At 34.8% G+C, this 22,052-nt stretch overlaps 1 protein-coding gene across 1 annotated transcript in view; it reads left to right on the top strand.

Moving 5' to 3' along the window:
* The first annotated feature begins 4,325 nt into the window (after window positions 1–4,325).
* LOC123524214 (trafficking protein particle complex subunit 13-like) overlaps window positions 4,326–22,052 on the top strand; it is a 140,404-nt gene continuing 122,677 nt past the window's right edge. The window contains exon 1 of the mRNA XM_053539099.1: window positions 4,326–4,396. Coding sequence (XP_053395074.1) covers window positions 4,354–4,396 — 43 coding nt within the window. The 5' untranslated portion in view covers window positions 4,326–4,353. The remainder of the gene's footprint in view (window positions 4,397–22,052) is intronic.

Genomic DNA, 22,052 nt, shown 5'->3' with positions numbered 1-22,052 from the left:
AATGGAGACAGAAATTATGAGCATCTATAACTTCGTATCAATGTGTTCCCGTTTAGTTCTTTGAGGATTGGACTTTTGTTGCCCGAATAGTTTATCGTGAAAGTGTAAGCCGGAACAGCCTTGGTTTTTTTTTTGTTAGATATTTTAACAGAATGAGATTAAGATATTCTTTAGTATGTTTCGGCCTACATCTCGTTTGTCTCCAAAATATTTGCAGGTCACAATTGTAATTGTCAATTTGTCAATCTATATAATAATATAACTGTTACAATTTTAAACAAATGAAAAATAAAAAAAGCAAGCAATGCTGGAAGAGAGACGAAGCTACCTGGTGAAGCCTTTGCATCAGCAACGATACTTTAGGAAGATGATGGTCTTGGAATCGCACACTGCCAATTTGGAGTTGCAGACAAAGATCAAAGAGCAATAGAATCGCGAGTTTTCCATCTAGTGAAGGAAGTATTGAATCAGCGGCTACTGATTGTGAAGAAGCAAACCACAATTGAAAGTCTAATGCTGGAGTCAGAGAAAGATGTTCATGTAGAAAAAGAGGAGACTGTAAATAAAGCTGAACTAGAACCTCCAAACCAAAACGGTAACGTTTTACCATCGTTATTAACTCTCTATTAGTTGAAGACATTCGGAAAAATATGATTAAAAAGTGTAATGTATCATTATCAATATTACTACTACTACTACTACTTCTACTGTTACTGCTACTTATATTTCTACTTCTACCACTGTTGCTGCTACTAAGGCGGCCTCTACTACTACTACTACTTCTACTACTACTGCTGTTTCTGCTGCTGTTCCTGCTTCTACTACTTCTACTTAAACTTATTCTACTACTACTACTACTACTACTACTACTACTACTACTACTATTACTGCCACTACTACTTACTTCTGACTAAAAACTACTACTACTACTGCTACTACTACTACTAATAATAATAACTACTAGTACCACTACTACTGCCACTAATACTGACTACTAACTACTACTACTACTACTAACAATATTATTACTACTACTACTAACAACAACAACAACAACAACAACTACTACTACTACTACTCTTATTACTACTAACTAATAACTAATACTACTACTACAACAACTAACTACTAATACTCTTACTATTACTACTACTGCTACTAACTACTAACTGATAACTACTATTACTACTATGTACTACTACTCTTACTGTTACAATGACTACTACTGTTAACTACCAACTGCTAACTTCTATACTACTACTAACTACTACTACTAACCACTACTTTTACTACTACTACTATAACTCCTACTAACTACTTACTGATAACTACTACTACTACTACTTCTACTACAACTAACTACTAACTACAAACTACTATCACTACTTCTACAACAACAACTACTACTACTACAACTATAGGTTAGAGACCACCAATTGTTTCCCCATAGACTTACATTGTAACATTATGGCGTGTACGGCCTTCCATACAACGAAACATGTATATCTAATTACAAGTTTTTCAAGAACTATCTTAGCTCTACCAGAATATCGGACGAAAAACATATGAATAGTGATACTTTATTTAAGTAATTTTCGTGTGAATGAGATGACCCCCTGTTTACATCATTGACATGGCGGGAGAAATTCGTTTGATAAAACTTTTTTTCAATACACATAAAATATAGCAAATTTTGTCAAAATGTATAATAAAATACTGTAAATGCAGTGAAAAATATCAATTTTGAAAAAATAATCACTTCCTGGGTTTGTTTACATGACTGACCAATCAGAACGCACAGACGTTACCTTATTCCCAGGTATACACTTACCTCATTCCCAGTAAGTTCCCTGTACTTTTTTGAATTGGTGGTCTCTGACCTACTAACTACTTTCTACTACTAACAACTGCTTCTACTACTAACTAATACTTACTCACTATACTATACTGCCGTATATACGACAGTCTGTAAGTTAACTTACTAAGTTCTTTTTTCATAAGTCCTGAAGGAAAAATAAAAAGATTATTTGTCCAAAGTCGTGTTGCAATTGCTGGGGTTGACCAGACCGTTATCTTTAACAAGGTTCTTCTAAATGACGGAAATGCGTATGACACTCACACCGGTTAGTAGCTTTAACTATTATTTGAAATAATGTCGATTGTTTCGATGATGCTTTTGTTAAAAGCAACATGAAGTATTTTGTCGGGTGTCTGCTGAAAGGCACTTTCTCATTTTGCATTGAATTTAAAGCAAATCGCATGTTTTACAACCATAACTATTTCACTGGACATTATATTAATACTGTGTTAATTAGCGTAGATATGATACCAGGAATTATGTCATTGAACATCATATCAATAGAAGGAAAGCTATGATACCCGGAATTATTTCATTGAATATCATTTCAATACTAGGAAAGCTAAGATACCCGGAATTATTTTATTGAATATCATATTAATAGAAGGAAAGCTATGATACCCGAAATTATGTCATTGAACATCATATCAATATTAGGAAAGCTAAGATATGATACCCGGAATTATGTCATTGAATATCATATAAATACAAGGAAAGTTAAGATATGATACCCGGAATTATGTCATTGAACATCATATTAATACTAGGAAAGCTAAGATATGATACCCGGAATTATGTCATTGAATATCATATTAATACTAGGAAAACTAAGATATGATACCCGGAATTATGCCATTGTACATCGTATTGATACTAGGAAAGCTAAAAAATGATACCCCGGAAATACGTACTTGAATATCATATTAATACTAGAAAAGCAAAGATATGATACCCAGAATTATGTCATTGAATATCATATTAATACTAGGAAAGCTAAGATATGATACCCGAAATTATGTCATTGAATATCATATTAATACTAGGAAAGCTAAGATATGATACCCCGGAATTATGTCATTGAATATCATATTTATACTAGGAAAACTAAGATATGATACCCGAAATTATGCCATTGTACATCGTATTGATACTAAGAAATGATACCCCGGAATTATGTAATTGAATATCATATTAATACTAGGAAAGCTAAGAAATGATACCCCGGAATTATGTCATTGAACATCATATTAATACTAGGAAAGCTAAGATATGATACCCGGAATTATGTCATTGAATATCGTATTAAAACTAGGTAAGCTTAGATATGATACCCGTGTTGGGAGTCATTCCAAAACCTTTCTAGGATACGATTGCTGTATATGCCCCAACTTCAATATTAAACTCTTAATTAAGAGAGATGTCGTGCTTATAAGGAGAAAGTAGGGTTTCTGAAAAATGGTTTGGGACAGCGACTATGTTAATTATCTTAATGTTTAACCTTGATAAGGTGGTATCTCGGATCGCTGGCAAACAGCTGTACATCAGGATGTAAAAAAACACAAAAAAACTGTAAAATGAACTGGCTGGACTAATGTTTTTTACAACAGTACTTCCCTTTTTTCTCAAAAAAACCCCACCGATATCTGTTTGAAGAGTGTCAAGAATTCATCGGGAAATTCCTGTCTGTCTATTTAAACATGAACAATTTAATAAATCATTAAATTTCGATGCCAGTGAGAAGCTAAAAAGTTCAAAATATGTCTCTGCAGTCATTTTATCAATGATGTCATGAGATAATCAAAATTTATCTTAGTATGTGAAATAGTGAAATACACATATTTCATGTCTGATCAAGGAGCTATAAAAATAAATATTTATACTTCATTCGCCTTATCGGTCTTGAAAAGTAGACGTTTTTGACCGATATATTATCTAATTATCAGTTAATTAACATCATAAATGTGAGGTTGGGAACAGTAGATTTCTAATATTGTTTAAAAACTATAATTATAATAACTGCGTATTTTTATATGTACACTAATCATGGTTTGAAGTCTAAGTAGAATTTAATTTTAACTGCTTATGCATCATTTTGTCATCACAAATTTTAATGCTAAAATTAAACATGATATACGCTGTTACAAACAGAACACGAAACAGAGAGCATTGCCACTCATTGTAGGAATGCAGTAGCAATTCAGTTCTGTCATTCTTCAAAGAATACCAAAATATCGATGTAAGAAGATCCCAAGTTTTCTTCTATCTTGTTTTCTTACTTATTCCGAAAAATTCAGTAGGCCTATGAAGTATTTTTTTTTTCATTTCATTGTCTCTACAGTAAGTATAACCATATAGTATTATACCTATTATCTATTAAACTATCATGTAGGGCTGATCAGTCCATGCAGCTACATACGAATCCCGGGTTCCAATCCCGGGTTTTAGCCCTTCCCATTACCGTCTGAAACCGAGAACCAAGCGGGTACCAAAACAAGATGGAAGGCAACAGAGAAAAGGAACATTTATTGGCACTTAAAGGTAGGATTTTCCAATTCTGCTGTTGTGTTTGTTATCTGAAATTTTCTCTTTAGTTAGTATTTGTATAGTTAAATGCATGAAAGTGTAATATTTTGTTTGACAGGCCGCAGTTTCCTTGGTAAAATAGTCTAAATATATAATTTTCATCATGATCAAGAGACGCTTATTAAATTAATAGGGTGGATGAAACTTGACAGTTTTAGTTTTGTACAGACATATGGTTGTGCTTCTGTTGTCCGACCATTGCTATCTTAGTTGCCACTGAAGTAAAGATAGTATTCTGTCAATCTGTGTTCCCATCTTAGTTGACATGACTGTCACCTTAAACCTTTTACTTTGATCATGCTGCGCGCATCTGAGCAGGGTATATTTCCCCAAATGAGGTAATTACTCCAGCTGGAGTAAAACAAGAACAGTAGGAATGTACAAAATTTTTGATAACTTTTTATTAGGAAATTACTACTCATAGGACTACTTTTAATGCCAGAAACACAGGCACAAGTACTGGATGCGAGATGAAAAATAAAGACAAGAGTGAAGACTGATAAAACTCCTATTTTCATCCTAAATTAAGCCAAAATGAAAAATATATGCCCATTTCAAATGATATATATGTACCATGTACAGGAATTTCCTAGACGCATGTTTTTTTTGCGCCTGACACAAACTTTAGCCTGAGGACTCGCAATTATGAACTGGCATGCATCCGCCTGACCCCCTTTTTCGCCAATTGCATTTTCAGCAATTTGGTCCTTTTCAGTATTTAAGCTACTTTTTGGTTATGGTAGATACTGTCATCAGTTTTTAGCTCGACTATTCGAAGAATAAGTAGAGCTATCCTACTCACCACAGCGTCGGCATCACACCCTGGTTAAGTTTTTCGTACCAGTCCACATTTTGACAAAGTCTTTTGAGATAAAGCTTTGAAACTTTCAACACTTGTTTACCATCACCATGTCCAGTTATAGGCAAGAGTACATAACTCTGTCAAGCATTTTGACTGAATTATGGCCCCCCTTTTGACTTATAAATCTTGGTTAAGTTTTTCGTACCAGTTCATAATTTGACAAAGTCTTTTGAGATAAAGCTTTGAAACTTTCAACACTTGTTTACCATCACCATGTCCAATTGTAGGCAAGAGTACATAACTCCATCAAGCATTTTGGTTGAATTATTGGCCCTTTTTGACTTAGAAATCTTGGTTAAGTTTTTCGTACCAGTCTGCATTTTGACAAAGTCTTTTGAGATAAAGCTTTGAAGCTTTCAACACTTGTTAACCATCATCATGCAGGGCCCACACTGGGCTGAAAAAAGTTGGAGCCACCTTTTTCTCGAGAACGGTGGGGAGGGTACTGGAGGGGTTTCCCTTCCTGCGGCGCATTGAAATTTTTTTTCACTTTCCATAAGCGAATGGTGATATTCTATATAGCTATATATAGAGGGACTTTTGAATGAAAGTGTGTATATCTTTAAAACAAGTATTGTATTTTAAAATGTAGTCCTGTGTTGGTGCAAAACCCTAAGAAAATCCAGAAGAAATTTAAAAAATCAGTCATTTCATGTCTGATTTTAGCTTCTTTTTTTTTAAGGCGGTGTTTGGAAAGAATCGTCGAGCGGACGTTTCTTACAGTCTGAGTCTAAAGAAGCCATTGTAACAAGTGTTGACAAGTGGCGATTTGGACAAGTTTCTGTACCTTTTTATAGTCGAAGTCATGAAATCTTATTTTTCACGACTTTTCCTTTTGATCTTGCTAATGACATTCAAAAAATTATATCGCAAACAACTTCACTGATTACTTACTACGATTTGACGGTGGCAACAATGTTCTAAAATTCATCAAACCGTTCATTATTTCGCCAATTTGTTTATTAATTGATTGATCCATGGAAATTAAAGGCATCGAACATTTAATCTGCCATAATGACAGCAAAACAAAACGATCATTCTTACCCAATAATTGGTTGCTAATTGATTGCAAATTGCATCTTCTTGCATGTCAAGATGTTTATTACACAGTGTTAAATGTGTAAAGTGAAAGCAGACTGGGTATTACTATCCCGAAATAAGTTAATTTTATAGGGTAAAATTATCGGAACCAGTCAACTGTTTTTCCCCATAATTTCTCGGAGGTTACGATTTAGAATGTCCGAAACAAAATGGTGGTCCAAATTACGAAGATTTTTTCATTTTCGCCACTCGCGATTTTTCTTCGCCATTTTCACCGCAGATTCGCCAAATGGCTCGAGTGGCGAACGACAGCGTGGGCCCCGTCATGTCCAGTTGTAAGCAATAGTACATAACTCCATCAAGCATTTTGGCTGAATTATGGCCCCTTTTGACTTAGAAATCCTGGTTAAGTTTTTTGTGCCAGTTTATATTTTGTGTAAAGTGTTTGACATAAGGCTTTGAAACTTTTATAACGTGTTCAGTATAATAGTCTCTATCAATAGGCAAGAGTACATAACTCTGTCATCTTTTTTGGCTGAATTATGGCCCTTTTTGAACTTGGAAATTGGTTCTGTTTTGTATATGTCCATGTTTTGTCAAGACTATTTGACATATGGCTTTTAAACTTTAAACACTTGTTTATCATTATGATTTCCATCTGTAGGCAAGAGTACATAACTCTGACAACTATTTTGGCTGATTTATGGCCCTTTTTGGACTTTGAAATTTGTTCAGTTTTTCTTACAAGTCAGCGTTTTGTCAAAACTATTTGAACTGTGGCTTTGAAACTTTTAACACTAGTTTACCAACATGATTTCCATCTGTAGGCAAAAGTACATAACTCTGTCAACTATTTTGACTGAATTATGGCCCTTTTTGGACTTGGAAATTAGTTGAGTTTTTCATACAAGTCCATATTTTGCCTAACATATAACTTAACATATTTGCCATCATGGTCACACATTGCCATTTAGTGCAAGACTAATTGAAATCCACAAATACAGGAACATTTTTTGTTTAATCCATTTTTTTCTTTTGTCTGAAAATCTATGGAAATATTTTGACCCCATTCTTCAATCAATTCTTAGAATAGTCGAGCGCGCTGTCATCCGACAGCTCTTGTTTTTTGGCGATTGCACGTTTCAAGCATCCAGCTGACGCATGATTATGGCTACCACTACCCGAAAGACAATTTCTTCATTTTTTTTTTTTTTGGTAATATTAGACCTCCACAGATGTAAATGATAATGTGTCAAGTATTGCGCACCAGCATGGAACCCATATCAGAAAAAACAACAACATCAGATCGAAATGGTACAGCGTTGAGCCGCCCGATTCGCACTCAATCGTTATCATAATATATAAGTAGTGTCTAATCCATGCTGGGAAACTCTAGAAGCCAGGCAGACTAAACTTCAACTCACAATCCTCTACAAGATCTATCACAACTTGATCGACATCCAAGCAGATACATACCTCAGACAAAGGACATCAATGACCAGATCTAAGTACCAAATTCAGTTCCAACTTTACCAACCACCTAGCAATCAATTTAAATACAGCTTCTTCCCGAGAACCATCCAGCAGTGGAACACACCACCAGCCTCAGTTGCTGAGGCTCCCTCCTTGGCACACTTCAAGAGGGAGCTATCTATCCAACCCTTCTAAATGGGGACTTTCCTCCAGTTGTGGCATTTTCAATGATAAGACTCCTGAGCTGTGCCGGCGGGGACACTTTCCTGGTAGCACCATGCAAGCCAGAGAGGTCAGCACGTATAGTCTTTTGAGGAATGTCTCAGCTGGGCAATCTTTTACTTTTATTTCCTTACTTTCACTATATTGCACTTGTCCGAGTCTTTTATATACTTTACTTTCCATTTCTCTTTTATCTTTTATTCTTGCGCACCGTGATATAATGGTCAAGTTTGACAGCATCACGTACAGATGTAGATGTTGAACAATCCAAATAATAACAGCCAAGGCCAGTCTGAAAAAGTTGAAACTAATTCCAAGGGAAACTCGAAAAAAGAAAGTTTTACACGAGTGGAGAGATAATTTTGTATGGCTTCGCTACTCAAGTAACGTTAAGTATTGCAGCTACTGTAGAGATACCTTAGTCTCTGACAAAATCTAGTAAATGCAGACTCCTGGAAAGTTGTCAGCCCAACGGACATGACCTGAAATTTTAACGTGGTCCGCTTTCTTAATCCGGATGCGGTGTGATTGACTGGCATTTATCGACCCTGAGAACCGCAACACCACGGACAACACATCAAATTGTTGTCACTAACATATTATGCTGGGAAAGAAAATGTAAATTAACGCCCGACAATCGTAGTGAAAAGAAAAAATGTACAAAAATAAGAGAGTTGACCAATCATTTAATGAGAATGGACTAAAAATCGCACCCGGCTCGAATATGTTGAAGAAAAACAACACATGCAGTGCACTGACATTTTTTCGGTCCAGCTTATTGTTTTTCGGTCTGGCAGATTTTTAGGCATTGCTGGACAACAAATATGATTTCCAAATGACAGGAAAAAAATTGTTTAATGAGTTAATTATTCATAGTTTTTCAATTTTCCTGTGTTTTTTTAGATATTCTTATTTAGATAAATTATCAACTGAAACATAAAACAACCAGAATGTGTATCTGATTGCGATGAAATGATTTCTGTATGGCTAGAAAAACCCTACAGGGTAGGCTAGGAGTCCATTTACCAGACACCTAGAATGGAGACTTGACGTTCAGTTATTGGATGACTAAATACTTCCAAACATTACTCAGAATTAGAAGTAGTAATAGTGTGAGAAAATTTGAGAGACTTGGGAATATCTTTAAAAGTATTACACAGTGAAACAGTTGTGTTTTTACACATACTCGTAATTCTTTGATTCTCAGTTCATGCAGTTTGGCTTCTTACAGCTATGAAACTTTAAAATATGATTGTCTGTTGTCATTTAAGGTCAAAAGTCAAGGTCACATCATACATGTATCTGAAAATTCCATTTATCTCTAATAGGTCATCAGGTGGGAAAAAGTTTTGCAAACAGCTCCTGTAATCTTTATAATTTATCTGTCAAAAAACTGCTTTTTAATTCAATAAACATGTCAACTTTAACATATATTATTTTTGTAATACAAAAAAGATGCATTTATGTTGTCCATATCCTAGTATTTGTAGCTACGAATTATTCCCAAATTGAACATGGATGACTAAATTTTAACAACAGCTTTGTCCCAAGGTATGTAGTACACACTACAGGTGTCATTTTCTGCAAGAAATATTCAGTGGCATTGAACATGTCTTAAGGTTTAGGAGTATTTCACTAAAACACAGAAATATTTTATAAACGAACAACATCGTTACCAATATTTTACCTGACCATTACATGTTCTGCCGTACTGTTCCGTACTTAAAATATTCTGAAAAAGTTGTCCCCCTTTGAAAATGAATGTCATTTGTAAAGAAATAAAAATAAACAATTGCTGAAAACTGTGTTCCATCTAGTTATGCGAAATTTCAACACTCGCACACTATTGCTAATGCATCAAAACATACATGTGTAACAATTCCTTGAAAATGGTGAGTTTTTAAAGGCGTTTAACTTTCTGGAAGTGAGACCCCTTTAGGCAGTCCTTTTCTGGAATTCAATGTTTATATCAGTAAACTGACACTTGTTTTAGCCTGCCCACTTAGCTCAGTAGGTAAGAGCGTTGGTCTACGGATCGCGGTGTCGTGAGTTTGATCCTCGGGCGGGGCGTATGTTCTCCGTGACTATTTGATAAACGACATTGTGTCTGAAATCATTAGTCCTCCACCTCTGATTCATGTGGGGAAGTTGGCAGTTACTTGCGGAGAACAGGTTTGTACTGGTACAGAATCCAGGAAAACTGGTTAGGTTAACTGCCCACCGTTACATGACTGAAATACTGTTGAAAAATGGCGTTAAACCCAAAACAAACAAACAAACAAACTGACACTTGTTTTGTAGAGTAATATATGCATATTATTACAAAAACTATTAAACAAGTGTCAGTATACTTATATAAACATTGAATTCCGGAAAAGGACTGCCTATATGGGCCCCACTTCCGGACAGTCAAACGCCTTCAAAAACTCACCATTTTCAAAGAACTGTTACACATGTATGTTTTGATGCATTAGCAATAGTGTGCGAGTGTTGAAATTTTACATAACTAGAAGGAACACAGTTTTCAGCAATTGTTTATTTTTATTTCTTTACAAATGGCATTCATTTTCAAAGGGAGACAACTTTTTCAGAATATTTTAAGTACGGGACAGTACGGCAGAACATGTAATGGTCAGGTAAAATATTGGTAACGATGTTGTTCGTTTATCAAAAATTTATGTGTTTTGGTGATATACTCCTAAACCTTAAACAGATTCTCTTAAAAAATAATATTTATATTAAGGTTTTTGAATGCAACTTTTTTTCTCCTTTATAACCAAGCAAAGTGTTCTGTCAGTAACAAACCGATGATAGTTCTTCAATAAAACCAGAAAAGTAATTTTTGTGAATAAAGTTATTATACAATTAACAGTTTATTCTGTACATTTTGGCTATAAATTTGACTATTAAAATTCTCCCAGACATTAGGGAAGTCAATTCTTGGACTTCTTGTCTCGGAAAAAAGTTAAAGTTTTACACTGGTTACAAATTAGGCAGTATTATTAACCTTGTCATTTACTTTAAGCTTTTTCTTAAGATGCGGCATAATAAAAGAAATGTACTGTAAAATTTGGTATTTGTCTGAAATATGTGGCATTTTCACTTAGAGGAAACATAATTATATATTAGATAACTGTTATGAAAGACAACTCTTTGCTGCAGCATTTATATTTTGTATTTCTATTACCTCCCTTTAGTACATTGAAAGAAGTAAGAAAATGTTGCAAAAATAATTACTGATCACTTAAATACTTGTATTGAAGTTACAGAATTGTTAGCTCACCTGAACTGTAGCTTAAGGGTGAGCTATTGAACTTAGTAACAGATGGATGGTATGTCGATCATTGACCTCTCTCAACATTTTTAACTTAACAACTCTGAAACTTAGTAACTGGCCAGAATTAAACCAAAGTTGGTCTACATCATCCTAGACTAGCTCCCTAGCCAATGATATATATTTTTTGAAACTTTTATTTTTGAAATTTTGAATGTAGCCAGTCTATATCCTATGTCACAATATCATAATATTACAACCAGTTCTCTCCAAAAATCTCTTAAGATAGACTTGCATGTGTTACTATCACATAAAATAAGAGAAAAATTACAAAAGACAAATTTTTTATTATTATCAGCCTAGTGGCTAGTCTAATATCATCCCAGCAACAACCCCTCACAAGTTTGTTCAGATGATTCCACTGGACCCTGGGGCTGCTAGAGCTAGAGCTAAAGATAGAAAAATCTTTAAACAACTTCTTCTCATGAGCCACTTCCTGGATCATCTCCAAGTTGGTCTGTAACATCCTTGTATAGTCCTCCCTTAGTTTTATATAAAAGATTCTGCTTGTCTTCTTTTAAGGGCTGCTTGAGGCAAAAATAGAAAATCTTTCAACAAAACAACTATTTGAATCATGACCAAACTTTGTCTGTAGCATCTTGTATGATCCCCTCTCAAGTTTGTTCATATGATTCTACTTGATCCATTTTAGGGGCTGCCAGTTAAAAGTAGAAAAAAGTTTAAATGACTTCTTTTTATGAACCACTTTGTCTTGTTTGGTCCTTTTTCAAGTTTCTACAAATGATTTAGCTTGGCTGCATGAGCTAAAACTTGAAATACCAGAAATCGACTTCTTCTAATGAACCATTTGATGGATCTTTACCAAACTAGGTTAGTCTGTAGCATCCTTGTATGGTCGTATTTGAGATACGTTCAAATGATTCCAAATAACATCTATACTCCATATACCACCTCTTTACCACTTTATGAGTCATCAATAAATTTTGTCAATTGCATCCTTGTATAGATTTCTCTCAAGATTGTTCAAATGGTTCCACTTGGCAGCCACTTTTAGAGGCCACCAACAAAGCTAAAAACAGAAAAAAAAAACAATAGAAAGACTTCTTCGCATGAACTTCTTCATGGATCTTCACCAAAGTTGGTCAGTTAAACATCCTTGTACAACCCTCTTTTAATTTTATTAAAATGACTTTTAAATGATGTTTTCTCATGAACCAGTTGATAGATCGTATATAAACTTGGTCTGTAAACATCCATGCGTGGATGTTGCTCAAGGTTGTTCAAATGGTTCTTTCTTGCGCCAGTGATAAAAAATATTTTGACTTAATACCCTTCTCATGAACTACTGGATGGATTTTCACCAAAGTTGGTCTGTAGCGTTCTAGTATTTTGGTCAACACTTTGCTTTATTCAGATGGGTTTTTTTGACTTCTTTCAATTTAGACTCATGGTCAGGTCTAGGCAAAATCTCTGTGTTATGTATATTATTCGTTGGCTCGAACTTCCGATAACTTGAACAAGGTTTATCGTTCTGTCCCGCTGTCGGTCCAGATGGTTTGAGTTAACGAAGTTCGACTGTACATGTATCTATCAGATTGCATCCCTGTTTAGGAAACTGGAATGTGTTTCAGGGTTTTACTGAAAAAGACACTGATTATGTTATTTGATTTTAAACAAAATTATAGAACATGATAAAAGCATATCATTGCTTTCTAGGCAATATCCTTTTTCCTCATTGTATCAATTTGTATGTGTTCCAAGTTTTTTTGACGGAAAATAAACTCATAGTTTCTGGGATTTGATGTAATAAATTTGTTGTGAAGTACATTATCGTAGATCAATAATCAGGGAAAAGCTGACATTGTACTTATTACCTAGTATTGACAAAGGTTCTGGCATTAATTCCTCAAATTATTACTGGTAGTGAGTTGTAAAATAGTTTCTGTTCCAATTTCCTGTAGGTCAGTTCAGTACAGTTAGAAGTCAGACTTTTCAAAGTCGCCAGAAAAGATCACAGTGATTTTAACCTTTAGTCTGCTAGCGGCAAGTGATTCAGCCTTTGCGACCAGCAGAGACCAATTAAGATCAGCCTGGACATCCGTGCAGGCTGTCAGATCGTGGTTTGCACTGTTTGCTATTCAGTCACTAAATTTTCAGTGTAATTCCCTTCAAATAATAAATGGTATTGCCCAAATTGAATGATGGACCAGTACATTTTGGAAATTTAGCAGGCTAAAGGATAAGCTATTGGTATAGGTAGATGCTCAGTCATAATGAAGCTTGATTAGTTACATGTCGCACAATTTTGATACTGGGTCATTTTTAGGGTCTAATACAAGGGTGCCAGGTCAAAAGGCCTTGTTAACACTCATAACATTGTCTAGCTGATTTAGAAGAAGCCTGATCATCATGTTTGACTAATAAATCTGGGTCAAGTTCAAGACTGGGTCATTTGGTGTCACAAACTATGTCACTAGGTAAAATAATTTAAAAGCCTGTTCACACTTTAGAGGCGCAAGGCACCTACATGTAATCTAATGTTTTTCTTTTGGAATCTTGGTCATGCTTGAGACTGGTTCCCCTTGGTTCAAAAAGAAGGACTTCTAATTTAGTTTTCATGGGCCCACATTTCTTTCTGGTCAGAATGTTTGACTTACTGAAATCTGGGTTAGTTTCAAAAAAAGGGTCAGTTGGGGTCATAAGCTAGGTTACTTTGTCAAATTGTAGCATGTTTTAGGCTATAGATATCAGCTTTAGATATTTATCATTCCAGTGCAAAAGGTAGATAAGTACCTTGTTCTTAAGATTTGAGCTCTGACTGAATATTAGTAGTATGATTTCTATTATCATGGCTGAATATTAGCAGTATGTTTCCTATTATCATGGCTGAATATTAGCAGTATGATTTCTGCTATTATGGCTGAATATTAGCAGTATGTTTTCTATTATCATGGCTGAACATTAGCAGTATGTTTTCTATTATCATGGCCTTTCATGGCTGATTATTAGTAGTATGTTTGCTACTATCATGACTGAATATTAGCAGTATGATTTCTACTATCATGGCTGAATATTAGCAGTATGTTTTCTATTATCATGGCTGAATATTAGCAGTATGATTTCTGCTATTATGACTGAATATTAGCAGTATGTTTTCTATTATCATGGCTGAATATTAGCAGTATGTTTTCTATTATCATGGCTGAACATTAGCAGTATGTTTTCTATTATCATGGCCTTTCATGGCTGATTATTAGTAGTATGTTTGCTACTATCATGTCTGAATATTAGCAGTATGATTTCTACTATCATGGCTGAATATTAGCCGTATGTTTTCTACCATCATGGCTGAATATTAGTAACATGTTTTCTACAATCATGGCTGAATATAAGCAGTATGTTTTCTACTATCACGGCTGAATATTAGCAGTATGGTTTTACTTTCATAGCTGAATATTAGCAGTATGATTTCTATTATCATGGCCTTTCATGGCTGATTATTAGTAGTATGTTTTCTGTTATCATGGCCTTTCATGGCTGATTATTAGTAGTATGTTTGCTACTATCATGGCTGAATATTAGCAGTATGTTTTCTACTATCATGGCTGAATATTAGCAGTATGGTTTTACTTTCATAGCTGAATATTAGCAGTATGTTTTCTCTCATAGCTGAAAACTTGCACTTACTGGTATGTTTCTAATATTTTCTGTAGGTTTCTACTGGCAGAATAAATTTTTACTCGAGGCTGAATATTTGTATAATGTTTTTACACGGGGCTTGACCTTTGAGGGATGTTATACTTGGAACTGGATATTTGAAGGATGTTTGTACTTAAACCTTTATCATGCTGGACATGATTGATTCTGCCTTAAGCACCCCTTTTAACATGTAATGGTACTGTCCAAATTGGAAGATGGACAAGTTCATTATAGAAATTTAGCAAGGTAAGGGTTAATGGCTGAATATTCACAGCTTATTTTGACTAGAGGCTGGATATATTTGGAAGATTATTATTGTCTGCTGGATATTTGCAGAAAGTTAGTTTCATTGATTTTGATCTTTTGGGGCAAAATGTTCAAATACAGCAATGAATTTGATTGCGTGAGCTTTTCACAGCCGAGAACTATTACATTTTTATTCTACTTCATTTACAAAGCTTATAATCAATCAGTTACCAAATATATTAGGTCTACTGGGGACCATTATATGAGGCTTTCCTGCAAAACCATTTGGATCAATTCAGGGAATGGTTACATTTTTACTTCAAAATAATTAATTATTTATAAATTGTAATTCACTAGCCAAATGAAAATGCAGTGACAGGTGTTTTTTTAATTGTCCTCAGTAGAATTGTTGCAAAGTAGAAAGATAACGGCACAGGAATGTTACATTGTAAGCTATTTTAGGCATTTTTTAAAGGTGCATAGTGCATCTCTTTAAACTGTGCTGCACAAATTAAGAGATCAACAAATTTGATGTTCCTGAGACATTATTCTTTGAAATCCAATTTCATGGGCATGAAATTTCATGGTTTTAATGAAAATTTTGCCTGGGATTTGAATTCCTTCATTTCAACCTTCGAAGATTAAATGAATGAGTTTTATTTGTCTGTTTGGATTTAGTTTCAAGGATTGAGATAACAATAATATCCATGAAAATTATACCATTAATATTACTGATTTTACACTGCATTTTTAATAATTATATATTTCATCCGTCTCTCCGTTCATCATATGGTGGCCCTGTGGTCTAGCATTTACGCGCTTGACTGTCAATCCGGAGGTCCAGGGTTCTGAGTCCCAATTCAGGCAGTGGTAATTTCTGAGCTGCTCTGGAGTGTCTCCCAGCTACGAAGCCAGTACAGGTACTTTCCAGGAAAGGCAGCTCTGCTTGTATTGGTGCTATATTCCTGGCATCTTAAAGAACCAGACTGTATTCTCAAAGAGCTAAGCTAAGTCAGCCAGACAGGCCTGTATCTTAAAGTATTTCTCTCTCTCTCTCTCTCTCTGCTGGGGGTCTTTGTCTCACTCTGGTCAGATTGTTCTGTGTCTGAACTAGTAGAGGATGAATTTAGCGCCCTGAATGGCTGCCGTTGCGCTTCGTAAAGAAAATTGTTTGAATCCTTTTTATATGCCCGAAGGGACGTATTATGTTATGACGCTGGTGTTCGTCTGTCCGTTAGCAATTTCGTGTATGCTTTATAACTCTTGAAGGATTTCAAAGACACTTGGCTTAAATGTTCACCACATCAAGACTATATGTGCAGAGCGCATGTTTCGGATGGCTTACTTCAAGGACAAGGTAACACTTAGGGGTCAAAGGTCATATGACTTTGTTTCGTGTCCGCCATGTAACTCTTGAACTGCTTGAAGGATTTCAAAGAAACTTGGCATAAATGTTCACCACATTGAGATGATGTGCAGAGTGCATGTTTTGGATTGCTCGCTTCAAGGTCAAGGTCAAACTTAGGGGTCAAAGGTCATATGACTTTTTATGCCCCTGAAGGGAGGCATATAGTTTTTGAACCGTCTGTCTGTCTGTCGGTCTGTCAGTCGGTCTGTCGGTCTGTCCGCAATTTTCGTGTCCGGTCCATATCTTTGTCATCGATGGATGGATTTTCAAATAACTTGGCATGAATGTGTACCACAGTAAGACGACGTGCAGTGCGCAAGACCCAGGTCTGTAGCTCAAAGGTCAAGGTCACACTTAGACGTTAAAGGATAGTGCATTGATGGGCGTGTCCGGTCCATATCTTTGTCATCGATGGATGGATTTTCAAATAACTATGCATGAATGTGTACCACAGTAAGACGACGTGCAGTGCGCAAGACCCAGGTCCGTAGCTCAAAGGTCAAGGTCACACTTAGACGTTAAAGGATAGTGCATTGATGGGCGTGTCCGGTCCATATCTTTGTCATCGATGGATGGATTTTCAAATAACTTGGCATGAATATGTACCACAATAAGACGACGTGTCACACGCAAGACCCAGGTCCGTAGCTCAAAGGTCAAGGTCACACTTAGACGTTAAAGATCATTTTTCATGATAGTGCATTGATGGGCATGTCCGGACCATATCTTTGTCATTCATGCATGGATTTTAAAATAACTATGCATGAATGTGTGACACAGTAAGACGATGTGTCGCACGCAAGACCCAGCTCCGTAGGTCAAAGGTCCTAAACTCTAACATCGGCCATAACTATTCATTCAAAGTGCCATCGGGGGCATGTGTCATCCTACGGAGACAGCTCTTGTTTTCTTGTGTATATTGCACTGCATTGCGGTGCTCTTGTTTTTATTTGGCAGATCCCTTTTTTGTTCACTTACAATAATTTTTTTATTGAATTACTTCCCTTTTATGTTACTATTAATAGCTTATTTTGTAACTTTTTTATTATTGGTCACAGGGAAAAACCGAGACCACTTTGCTGTGATACAACATGGATGGTACCTCCAATTTTTAGTTGTATTTTGATATATCAATACCTGGTGAGGATTTTTTTTGTGGACTTATATTTTTTTCTGTCGACTTAGAATTTTTTTTTGAATTTCTCCCTTTTGTTCTTCCTGTCCTTTGCGCTTCAACAGTTAAGTTCTTAAATTTTGCATCCATCCTCCTCTGATAACCTTTCGGGCGTATATTTCCCCGCTTGGCGGAGCTCTTGTTGCATAGCTTGTTGATGTCATATCGGTATATCAGTATTATGTAATCACAGATCTTTCAGTCTCATTTATGATATGAAGTTGCAAAATATAAAGAAATCCTCAATATTATATATATGTGTGTAAGGGTGTGCTCAAAGTTCCCTGAAGTAATCATTAAAACAGAATTTTGTCCTGCAAGTTAGTGTGATTTAGTCTGTCTGGAACATTTCCTTATTTGCTTTAGAAAAAAGCAAGATCAGTCTTGGAGTCCCTTTTTATAGATGATTCATTTGTTTTGACAACTGTCTCAAATCAAGGTTTTCAACCTCTGTTAGAAAAAGCAATTTGTATGTACTTTTAAGGTTTTTTTACTGTATTTGCTTGTGAACATTGTCTGATTTCATTTGATGGTCATTTCTAGCTTTTATTATCTTCCTTTTGACTTACAGTGTATGACTTATTGCTTACTAAATGTGGTTGACAGAACCATAAAATTGCGTGTGTAATATAAGAGGACGTCATTTAAAAAATCCTTGGGGAATTTGTTATTTTCAGAATTGCACTATTGCTCAGATGAAAGCGTATGTGTTTTATTTGCAGAGAAATATGTTTACTACATATATTTCTAAATGGCTGTTAAGAAAGACTTGTGCTTAAAATTATTTAAGGTCTGTATTAAGCAGACTGGCGATTCAGGAAGGTCAGGGGAGGTAATTTATTGGCTATATTTAAACAGACTGGTGATTCAGAAAGGTCAGGGGAAGTAATTTATTGGCCATATTTAAACAGACTGGTGATTCAGGAAGGTCAGGGGAGGTAATTTACTGGCCATATTCAAACAGACTGGTGATTCAGGAAGGTTGAAGAGGTAATTAACTGGCCATATTTAAACAGACTGGTGATTCAGGAAGGCCAGGGGAGGTAATTTACATGCCATATGTAACAGACTGTTTACTCAGGAAGGTCAGGGGAGGTAATTTACATGTCATATTTAAATAGATGATTCAGGAAGGTCAGGAGAGGTATTTTATACAGACCGTATTTAAAACAGGCTAATGATTTAGGAAGGCCAGGGGAGGTAGTATGATTTTTTTTTATTCAGAAATGGCTTTATATGTTACAGTCTGTGCTATGTAAGTGTTTAAAAGGATCCTTCAAATTATGTTCTGTCTGACAGTCTTCCTGGCTAATATAAAAGTATTACAGCTATAGCTTCTAAACTTTACACATTAAAGAAGATGATGACCTTACTGCTTTTATGATCAGAAGCTGAAAGGTCAAGGTCACAGGAACCCAACAATATCTAAGAAAAAAATTGTATATTTCTAAGGTTGTTCTATTTTAAAAATTGAGTAACTCTTGTATATATTTCTATAATGCCAAGTAGACTTGTCTTTGTCAAACTTAAGAATCTTTACACCAACCTCCCTCTCCACAATGTTTGATCTAGGCTCATTGAGTTGTAACTGATCTGTGTTTATTAGGACAGACATTATGAATATCTAGATTTGTTCAATAAAGCCTGCAAAGTTGGATATGATTTATCCTCCAGTAAATGGAAAATTAATACTGTACTTGAATACAATGTAGAAGCAAATGAATTCACGGGGGACTGGAATCCTCAAGCTTTGGTGATTTTATAGCAGTAGAATAACTCTTGCAGAACGGAAAATCATCGAAACATGTACAAGATTCTGCATGACTGTCCTTGCGTATACTGAAGTGCTACACCTTTTACTCATATTTATGAATATAGTTGTGTTTGTAAGCAAAATCTTACAGACATTACCGAGATCAAGATAACATGGCACAAAATATTTTCGTTCATTTTTATCGAGAAAAAAAGTTTTTAACTCCAGGATTTAATATGCTATGAGACAGTTATTATAAACTCTTGATATATAGTATGTATGTTGACTAAGAATTGTGTAACATACACAATTTGTATTCCATATAATTGAGCGACTCTAAATTTCCCCTGTAAAAAATGTTCTAGAACTAGTATTAAGTTCTTAAACATACAAGAATGTCTGAAGAATTTATAGAACTGTTCTTGAACCAGCCAAACAGTTCTGTTGGATATGCAACAGACTGTTGTTCTAGAACAATGATGGTTCTTGAACATTGGTTCAAAAACTGCAAAAGTTCAAGAACTTTAGTTCTAGAACTTTACCAGTTCCTGAACAATTACTGTTGGTCTAGAACCAAAATTGTTCATGAACACAGGTTCATTAAAAGTACTAAAATTCAAAACCTTTTTCTAGTTCAGTAGAGTTCTTTAACCCAATTGTGAGTTTCTAAACTGTTCATTCATTATACATAAAACTTAGTTTTATTACCTTTTACAATGATAAATAAGTTCAAGAACTGTTCATGAACGTTCATGAACATTAAATTCATAATATCACATGACCAGTTTCCATTATTTTGTTGCATGCTGGGAAATTTTTTGCACATGTGATTCAGCAATTTTTGAGAAGTTTGTGCAGCAAATGAGAAGGAAATATTTATCATACTATAGTAAGGAATGGTTTAAAAGGAACATGAGTATACTGAATATCAAATAAGTAATTATAGTGTTGTCATTAATTGCATGTTCATTTTAAAAAATATAAAATCCTTTTAAAACGTCTCAAGTTTTCACGACCCTGAAGCAAAGTTCAGTATCTGATCTGAATTTCAATCTTGAGATTAAAGTAAATTGATACATTGTTAAACTTAAGGAGGTAGGTTACCTTCATATTTGTATGTGTGCACCGGAAGCTAACGTGACGATTTACGATGACGTTTACGAAAAGCTAAATGTGTCTGTTTATTCATTCTTCTGAAAACAAATCCTGAACCTCTCTTCATCTGATGCTTTATCGTTTAATAATGCAGAAATAATGGATAAATTGCCCCAGAAATGCTTCAATCAAATGTTGCCTTAAAGTGATGTCATGATGTTACGTGTCAGTTACCGTGCAAAATTGCTAGCTTTTATCTTGAAAGTACGTAATTCTGTGCATTTTCTTTACTTTAACTATTTTCAAATAACCATTTATTTGCTGAAATATTTTTTATGAGTCTTTTGCTCTGAATAATAATCAATTTTTTGCTTCTTTTATGTAGTTATATTGAAATGTTATGTGGAATGTAAGAAAATGGATGATGATAAGCAATGTTATTTGGAATATAGTTGGGTGAAAGGTTACTTGTTACGGCCATTTTCAGATAAAAAATCTAGCAGTTTGATTTGTAATACCTATTTTTCAGGTTCCGTTGATAATTTGTTACTTATGTACTAAAACTAAGATCTAAAATTGTTGAAATTTCAGTAGAAAATTGTGGTTTCTTGAATTTAATTGATGTTACCATGGAAACGAAGCCCTTAATTGACCTATGTATCTAAATGTAAAATTTAAAAGCGTTGGCACTGGTCTATTTAAGAAACACAGCTTCGGCTTTTTATTTTCATTTCAACAATATCCATGAGAATAATAGCAGCATGCAGAATGATTTTTCCATGAAAAATTCCAGACGAGGGGTACTGCTGTAAGTATTCTAAGCTGTGAAATTTGTTTGAATAAATGCAGATAACACGAAAATATAACTTGCGTTAGAAATAATATGTTTTAAATAGGGCTGTCATTGATTGGGTCTTAGGCGTATCGACGATACCGATATATCAGAAGACAAATATCGACGATACATCGATATATTGATTATTAAGTTAGATTAACGACCTATTTGTTCATATAATACTATATACCTTCCTGTAAATGCCATTTTAAGTTTTATTGCCTACTTTCCATATTTCTGTTTGATTGTGTTGTATTTGTATTTATGAAATAAAAGAAATACATAAAAATTAATAACATCTTTCATTTTTATTTTGCCTTCACTCCTTTTTTGCATTCATCCAAATTTACAACTTTGTGAACTGAAGTTGTTTTTTAGGGTCTGAGTGTTTATTTGGGTAGTTTTTTCTCCCTGTAAAATATCGATTTTTGAAAATGGGAATCGATAATCGATCGACAAAAAAATCGTTGATACATCGATATCGTTTCTATCGATGACAGCCCTAGTT

This window comes from Mercenaria mercenaria, chromosome 3, assembly GCF_021730395.1.
Source record: "Mercenaria mercenaria strain notata chromosome 3, MADL_Memer_1, whole genome shotgun sequence".
Taxonomy (NCBI): Eukaryota; Metazoa; Mollusca; class Bivalvia; order Venerida; family Veneridae; genus Mercenaria; species Mercenaria mercenaria.
This window is presented reverse-complemented; position numbering and strand designations above follow the sequence as displayed.